The 9116-nt window shown below is 36.3% G+C and overlaps 1 protein-coding gene across 1 annotated transcript in view; it reads left to right on the forward strand.

The window, feature by feature from the left end:
* LOC107673308 (cellular retinoic acid-binding protein 1) overlaps nt 1-8252 on the forward strand; it is a 13485-nt gene extending 5233 nt beyond the window's left edge. The window contains exons 3-4 of the mRNA XM_016466853.1: nt 5697-5810; nt 7986-8252. Of these exons, the coding sequence (XP_016322339.1) occupies nt 5697-5810; nt 7986-8036 (165 nt within the window). The 3' untranslated portion in view covers nt 8037-8252. The remainder of the gene's footprint in view (nt 1-5696; nt 5811-7985) is intronic.
* Nucleotides 8253-9116: the final 864 nt, after the last annotated feature.

Below are 9116 nucleotides of genomic sequence, written 5' to 3' on the forward strand. Positions count from 1 at the left end.
GATCAAGAACAGCAATACCAAACCATGCTTTAAACATTCTTGTAATCAGCAACAGGTGTGTCACTCTGCCAATTAGGGGAGTGGCTTTGGGGAGTGGCTTCTTAGTGGGAAGGCAATCTATACTCTTAAAAATAAAAGTTATTTATTGGCATTGATAGTTCCAAGAAGAACTTTTAAGATCCATGGAACCTTTCCATTCCACAAAAGGTATTTATAGTGGAAAAAGGTTCTTCCAATTATTAAAATGTTCTTCACACTATAAAAATGGTTCAAGAACTGTTCACTGAAGGTTCTTTTGGGAACTCAAATGGCGCTTTTCCACTGCATGGTACAGCACGGTACGGCTCGGTACGGTTCACTTTTTGGGGGTTTTCCACTGGGTACAGTACCTGGTACCTGGACCGTGCCGTACTGAGCTGTGCCGAGCCGAGTCGTACCACGCAGTGGAAAAGCGCCAAAAGTGGTTCTTCAATTGCATCACTGTGAAAACCTCATTTGGAACCTTTATTTTTAAGAGTGTAAAGAACTTTTTTCCACTATAAAGAACCTTTTGTGGAATGGAAAGGTTCCATGGATGTTAAAGGTTCTTCATGAGAAAGCTCTCGGATTTCATCAAAAATATCGTAATTTGTGTCCCGAAGATGAACGAAGGTCTTATGGGTTTGGAACGACATGAAGGCGAGTATTTAATGACACAATTTTCATTTTTGGTGAACTATCCTTTTAAGAGCGTCTCTCAATCATTAAGTGGATCATCAATCAAGTGAACAGCCTACTTGAATAACATCTTTGGACATTATAGGTGCGTGTATAATTGCCTGAAAATCTGTCTTTGTAGGCAACTCACTAGGTTTCGAGAAACAGCTACTATCTTTTAATTTGCTGGGACTTAATAAGGACATCTTATTGAATCAAACAATGTGGAATAATCAGAATTGTTGATTCCCAAGAAATGTAGTCTTTGAGAATCCTTTTTCATGGAACTGGCTTTGTTGTGAGACAGACAGAAAGACATAGTGAAAGGACAGAGATTTGACCTCATTTTGTTCTGGAACAGACAGCAATGGGAGGTTTTTTTTGGGGAGTCTAGCAGCATCTGAGAGTCACGTAGATGCCTGTCTCAAGCATTTTGTGAGCGGAGACATCATCAAGGGTGTGTCTTTCTGACCTACCTACACTTTTGGGAACAAAATATCTGAAAATGTCCCAAAAAGCTAGCTGATTGGGAAGAGCTGGACCATCAGCTTCTAAAGCATCATGGATAAATCCCACCATGAAAATGACTAAATAAATGTTCTTATTGACGTTGATGGTTCCATGAAGAACCTTTAAAATCCATGGAATCTTGCCGTTGCACAAGAGGTATTTATAGTGAAAAAAATATTCTTTATATTATTAAAATGTTCTTCAGATTAAGAAAAAAAGGTTATTTTAAGAGCTGTTTACTGAAAGGTTCTTTGGGGAACCAAATGTTTTTTTTATGGCATCACTTTTAAAATCTCCTTTTTGGAACCTGCGAGTACAATAATCGGACAAAATAAGTCAGGATATAGAAAATATAATTAGTAAAATGTCAAACAATAGAAGTCAATGTCTCCATCATGACATAAAAACAAGTGTGTGTGTGTAAAATGGTAGTGCTGGGCACTTTATTACAGAGAGCATTACTCACACCCCATCTGCACTGCAAACACTTGAAGTAACATGCCAAAACTGCAACGCACCCATTGCAAGCAACAAAGCTGTGTGCCGCGCACCTGCAATGTACAGCTTTCGTAATTATAATGTTCCTGCTGACATTTTTAGCTATAAAGTGACCAGAAGTCATTCATTTTCAGTGAGAGTTGGCAACAAGTGAAGCAACAAGCTTTTTGATTGAATTCTATATTAATGGCCCCAGTTACAAGAGTTGGAAAATGGGTCTCATACCCTACAGCCGTTCACATGCACATTTTTCTGTAAAAAGTTTTTTCAGCAATGAGCATCGATAAGCTCACATTAAAATGTATTCAAAATGTATTAAGAACCAAATGAATGCAATTAAAAACTAAATAAAACCTCAAGGGCCATATTTACTATCAGTTTGCGCCAGGATTTACTAAAGATAATTACTAGTGCTAAATAAAGATAATACACTAGTACTAGTGATAACTAGTGCTCATTTTCATGGGAAATAAGCACTAAAAAAGGCATGGACAGTTATTTTTATGACTCACCTTATTGAATATGCATTTGTAGGAGTTTCCCTTTCGATCAGTAAATGAATGGGAGGAGAGTATTTAAATGAATCACGTGACCTGATTTACTAAGATTTGCACTTGTCAATTCACTGGTATTTGTGGCATTATTTAACGCACAAAAAAACATGTCTTAAATGAGGCAGTAATTTGCACTCAGAAGTGGAATGGAATGCCCTCTCAAGTTAGAGTTCCGACTCTGAATCTCGGAGGAATCGCAACAACTTCAGAATCCAATATGGCTGCTCAGTGCATCTTCAGAAGAGAAACAGTAGCAATATACTGTTTATTAGCACTTGTCTGTGTCTCAATAAATTCAGTGGTGCACACCTAATATCCAACCTTCAGCTATTTGTGGACATGATACTATGGCATTATCAGTGCAAAATACTGCTTTTTATGCGTTTTGAATTAACTGGTATTTCTAAAAGTTCGCTGCTGTAGGGAAATAATGAGAAGAATAACAATGTGCAGTAAATGGTAAAACTATTAAAATAATATAGACACACCAATTTACAATATCAAGCAGCAAAACCAGCTGTTTTGTACTGCTAAAAATAGCTGGAAGCAGATGACACCGGAAGCCAGACCCATAAAATTTACAAATGGCCGCGCCCACTCTTACGGAAAAATAAGGTGGATAGAACATACTTTTTAACGGTGGCAAAGTAATTACTTATTCAAAAGAATACCTCCAGACATGCAATTTCTGACACAGCTCAATATCTTCTTGGAATTGTCATTGTGAAGACACTACTTACACTCTATAAAATGACAGAGAAGAGTGTATCAGTAGGCGAATTTATTTTTGCTTGCGCACTTAGCTTTTCGAAAACCTCGCTGCACTTGCTCTGAGAGTTACGCACACTAAACGTAATAATGAATAAATAATGTTCCAATATTTGTTTTGCTGTTGGCATTATTGTGTAAAACAAGACATTTAAGCCCTTTATTTACCTCAGTTGTCCTGTTGTCGTTGGGGGACAGAGACGTTAGCAGGCAGGGGACTGGAAGTAATCCAGCCGTTCTTAGGGCCGGTTGCTATAGAGACAGACCGCTCACCTGCCACAGGGCAGAAGACTGAGACTAAACGACCATCAGTGAGAGAGACGGAGGGAACATGAGACCGCGAGAAAAGATGGGTGGCCATGGTTTTTGGGAGAATAGAGACTTTACTATTGTTATTTTCTTTCATTTCAACTTCTATGTTTTTATTATTAGTTTGTTGTTCTTCATTTTTACTTTGTTACTTTATTGTTCAAACTCTCATTAGCTGCAGATGCTTTGACAATGCAAATGTACAGTCTTGGTATTTGTCATGCCAATAAAGCACATTAAACTGAGACAGAGAGAGGGATGATGGGATGTTTGCTTTATATTGTACTCTTTATTGGAAGGGTTTTATGATTTAGTTGCCTGCACATACATTTACATTATGCATTTGGCAGATGCTTGTATCCAAAGCCACTTACAGTGCATTCAAAGTACATTTGATCATCATGTGCATTTCAATCAAACCCATGGTGTTGCAAGCACCATGCTGTTCCAGTTGAGCTAAATACACATTAAATTGCAAGAGGGTGAAAAATATGTCCCTTTTCCAGTTTCAGATACATTAATATCATCCTCACTGCATCCCAAAGTTATGTCAAACCACCATAAACAATGCTATTCAGATTAATGCTCCATCAATATGGGTTTTTTCATTGTTTTACTCTGTGTCCCGGTTAATGCACAGAGCTTAGATTGTAAACTAAGATGTGTGTGTCTGTGTCAGAGTTTTTGTTAGTCTGAGCGAGACGAATGAGTGTGTCAGGACGCTGTACACTGTCTCATTCTAAAGGGATTTTAGATCAAGCTGCATAAATTAGTTTAAAGACAGTGCCTGAGGCCAGAGAGAGAGAGAGAAAGACTGGCACAGAGAGGGATATGAACAGAGTCTGATTGCTGGTGCTGTTTTGCTGCAGTTCTCCGACACTGTTCATTTATCTGGGCCCTCCACACAAATGAGCAAATTTGCTGAGCTATCCCAATGAGGACACACCGTTGACTTCTGCTGTTTTAGATTTTATATTTATAAATTGAATATATATTTCTATATTCATTAATAAAAAGAGACAACACCGTTATATAGCCTATAATATAATTATATTATATATTTAATAAAACGATACATTATATACAATATACTAAATTGAAAAAATGGTTTAGGATTTACTTTGAAATAATTTCTATTATAAATACTAAAATAGTATTTCCTTGTAAAACCTATCCCAATTAACTTTATATACTTGTAAACAATGCTATTCAGATTAATGCTCCATCAATATGGGTTTTTTTCATTGTGTTTTACTCTGTGTCCCGGTTAATGCACAGAGCTTAGATTGTAAACTAAGATGTGTGTGTCTGTGTCAGAGTTTTTGTTAGTCTGAGCGAGACGAATGAGTGTGTCAGGACGCTGTACACTGTCTCATTCTAAAGGGATTTTAGATCAAGCTGCATAAATTAGTTTAAAGACAGTGCCTGAGGCCAGAGAGAGAGAGAGAAAGACTGGCACAGAGAGGGATATGAACAGAGTCTGATTGCTGGTGCTGTTTTGCTGCAGTTCTCCGACACTGTTCATTTATCTGGGCCCTCCACACAAATGAGCAAATTTGCTGAGCTATCCCAATGAGGACACACCGTTGACTTCTGCTGTTTTAGATTTTATATTTATAAATTGAATATATATTTCTATATTCATTAATAAAAAGAGACAACACCGTTATATAGCCTATAATATAATTATATTATATATTTAATAAAACGATACATTATATACAATATACTAAATTGAAAAAATGGTTTAGGATTTACTTTGAAATAATTTCTATTATAAATACTAAAATAGTATTTCCTTGTAAAACCTATCCCAATTAACTTTATATACTTGTATATAATAAGTATATAAAGTATATACATTACTTCAAAGTGACAAAAAGTGTCCCCAATTCATGAATGAATCGTTCTTTTGAGTCAAATCAATAAATTGGTTCATCTGATTCACAAACTCAGTCTGAATGATTAGTTCTGGTGTCTAAAAGTTTTCAAATCCAAATCACTGAGTCGATGAGTTGAATTTATGAACTGAATCTAATGATGAGAACGTCAGATCATTTTACAGACATTACGGAGTTAAAATGTTATATTTTCAATACCCCAATTTCCCGTACACATTCATATGCGCAATCTTTGATCATATTCCAAAGTAGAAAATAATTTTAATGCAGCAAAATATAAATGATGAGAAACACAAACGATTAGTTCTTTTGTACATTTGTCACGACCCAGGAGCAATAGTAAATCATCCATGAACTGACCCATCACTAATTGATTTCCGAACGAATCATTCCGTTTTTGCATATATTAGAAGTTAATTATCATATTTACATATACTAACAAATACATTTCGGTCTGCAGAGTTTGGCCACGTGGGAGACAGAGAATAAAATCTACTGCAAACAGACGCTGGTGGCTCAAGACGGACCCGTTACATACTGGAGTAGAGAGCTGCGTGGAGACGAACTGATCCTGGTGAGAGACACAAGCACACCATATCATCGCCAAAACTTCTTACAAGACTTCTTCATTTAAACATCAACTTGGTTGTAAAGAAAACAAACTAAATCCTTACTGAACCACTTTGTTAACACACACACAGCTTTGTCTGCTATTTGGAGATTGTAAAGGAAAAGGTTCTGGTGTTCACTGGATGAATTTACAGCCTCTATGGCTGAACAGTGTTCATATGAGAGATCACTGTGATCATATTTTATGACTTCAGACACACTGTAAAAAATGATTGTGATTTTAACAGTAAAAGACTGTAAAAATGCTACAGTAAAAACCTGTTAATTGGTTAACAGTAAGTTTCCATAATATATTCGGTGAATAAATGTAATTACATTTAACGTAATTTTATTTTACCGTAAATGTCACAGATTTTATTTTACAGTGCAGGAAACACAGCCTATGGATTTATTTCCATTTAGCTTTACATTAAGACAGAAGGTGGGTGTGAGATGTTTAATGGAGCAAATCGATCTGAGAGGAATCTGCGTAGCCTTCGCCTAAAGTTTTGGCCACAAAAAGAGTATGAAATAGGAAATTAACTTCTATTTTTCAAATGTGGATTGTCATGCTTAGGAGGTCAAACAAAAGTTTACAAAATTTACTTTCTAGTCTTTTTCTGTGGAGTTTTAACCCTGATATCAAATATTTGGGAAATGCCACTCCAAAACCCTAAATTGTATGATTTTGTTGTTTATAAAAATTTAAACAGAAGATTTATTTAAAAGGTGGATTAAACTTATGCACCTATTTTCTTCTTTCTTTGCTAACAGGGTTGAATGGTTGAGCTTGACAAATGTATTCTACACTAAAATTAGTGTAAAAATTGATAAAAGTATTTATTTGTTTTGCACTTTCAATAATATGAACAACCCATCCTAAAATTATTATATTATACTATTAAAAATGATTTTACATGTATAATACCGATTAACATACACCACTGTAAAAAAAAAAAAATCAAGAAATGAATAATGGATGGATTAAAGGATGCATTAAATTGATCAAAAGTGACAGTATAGATATTTATAATGTTACAAAAATACTTAGTTTGTTCTTTTGAACTTTCTGCTCATCAAAGAATTCTGAAAAGAATGTATCGTGGTTTCTACAAAAGAATGAAGCAGCACAAGTGTTTTTGACATCAGCATATTGAATGATTTCTGAAGGATCACGTGACACTGAAAATTCAGCTTTCCAATCAGAAGAATAAATTCAAATTTAAAATGCATTAAAATAGAAAACAAATTTTAAATAGTAATAAAATTTAGCAATATTACTGTTTTTTCCCCCTGTATTTTAATCAAATAAATACAGCCCTGGTGAGCAAAAGAGACCTCTTTTAAAAACATTTAAAAATCTTACCGAACACAAACTTTTGACTGGTAGCGCATGTTTAGAACAAAGAGTGAAATCATCTTTTTGTGCAATTATAATTAAGAAAATTGTTTCTATTTAGGATACATGAAATGCTTGCTAGAAAAACAAAGAGTCAGACATTTTATTCCAAAAATGTTTAAAATGTCATTCCACCACATAATGCTTTCAAACGCAATACATAATGAAATGTTCATGACTCCCCTGTGATGGATGTTCACTGTTGCACATTATCGGAAGTGTGAGAAGAGTTTATTATCTAAAGGTCCACAGGGCTGAAAGTGCGAATAGTTGAAGAAACACCCATATGTGGGCCTTGATCCAAACTCAACAATAAAATAAGAGCGTCATGAATCGGCTCCGACCCCTGAGAGCCAATGTCAGGCGCTTATTCAGGCTGAACACAGGAATTTGAAGGACTGTCCAAAACAAATGCAGGTCTGACCCAAATCAGAACCGCTCACTTTAAATCGGACAGTCAGGCCGCTTGACATTTCTCACGGTTTGCTAAGTGAATTCAGAGCTCAACAATCCCAGAATGCAGCACTGATCGTCTTTGGCGTTTCCCTGCAAATCTAGGACACATTTCCATAAGATAAATGTGCTTTGTTTAGTTTAGTCCAAAATAAAGCACAAAAGGGATTACGGACGGCTCCGATTGTCTTTATTTCATAAGCACGACATGATAGGGGTTAACTGCAGGATGCTGGGCTGATCATCTCTGCAAAAGCTTCAAGAAAATGTCTTTGTTCTCATTCTCAGATCTTTGGGGCCGACGGTGTGGTTTGCACGAGGATTTACATGCGAGAATGAGGTGAAGTGGAGACAGCGGTCATGAAAAACACAACCAAACAGCCCTGCATCCCGAGAAACCTTCTGTCTAGAAAAACCAGAACCCTTTCATTGCATGTCAGGCAGTGAACATGCATCCGTGTAGTGCATTGTGGGATTTCATTTCTTGTCATTCTGTTTGTTTTGCTCTCTTTGTCCGTTTCTGATCACAAACAAAAAACAGTAATAAAAATGGAAACGAACATCAGTGCTTCTCTCTCTGTCATATTTTAAAGGATTCAGAATTAAAAAGGTCTGATGTCACAGAAGAATTTTTTTAAGTTTGACTAAGAACCTTTGATTCTTTAGAAAACCATCATATACTGGTGCTTTAAAGCAGCTAGAAACCAAAACACTGATCTGAAGAGCCTATCAAGAACCTCCAAAGAATGTTAAGATCAACTCAAGAATCTAATGTGGTAAAAACAGAAGATGGTTCATTGCTGAACTAATGAGGCTTCTGTAGAGAGACAGTTGTTCTGTCATTAGACACAGACTCTGGCCCGTAGCCAGACTCGGGCGGGTGGCAGACGCAGATAAGCAGCAGACGGTTCCACCCTTTAAGGGACGTGATGCTGAAATGAGTGTTCAGATTTAGCGGGTGTCATGCTCAGGGGGAGCTAATATGCGAATTTCCCTAAACAGACCGGGAAACCTGCACAGACAAAGAGGCAGTTTTAAACCTTAAATCCAGACAAAGGGATGCCAAACCCGTCTACACTGAGAGCGGGCGATGCAGCACAACAAAACTACAACACTTCACCTTATGATCAACTATGATCAGCGCTAACAGGCGATACAACACAATGAAAAGACTTCCGTTATAGTTAAAGTTTTTAACTTGTGCACTTGCACAATAAACTAGAGGACGTGTGATTATCTACACTTCGAACAGGAAATGTGACAAGATAGAATGATAGACAGAATGATAGAACGATAGATAGAACGATAGAACGATAGATAGAATGATAGAACGATAGTACGATAGATAGAACGATAGATAGAACGATCGATAGAACGATAGATAGAAAGATAGAACGATAGATAGAACGATAGAACGAT

This window comes from Sinocyclocheilus anshuiensis, unplaced genomic scaffold (assembly GCF_001515605.1).
Source record: "Sinocyclocheilus anshuiensis isolate Anshui unplaced genomic scaffold, SAMN03320099.WGS_v1.1 scaffold68, whole genome shotgun sequence".
NCBI classification, from domain to species: Eukaryota; Metazoa; Chordata; class Actinopteri; order Cypriniformes; family Cyprinidae; genus Sinocyclocheilus; species Sinocyclocheilus anshuiensis.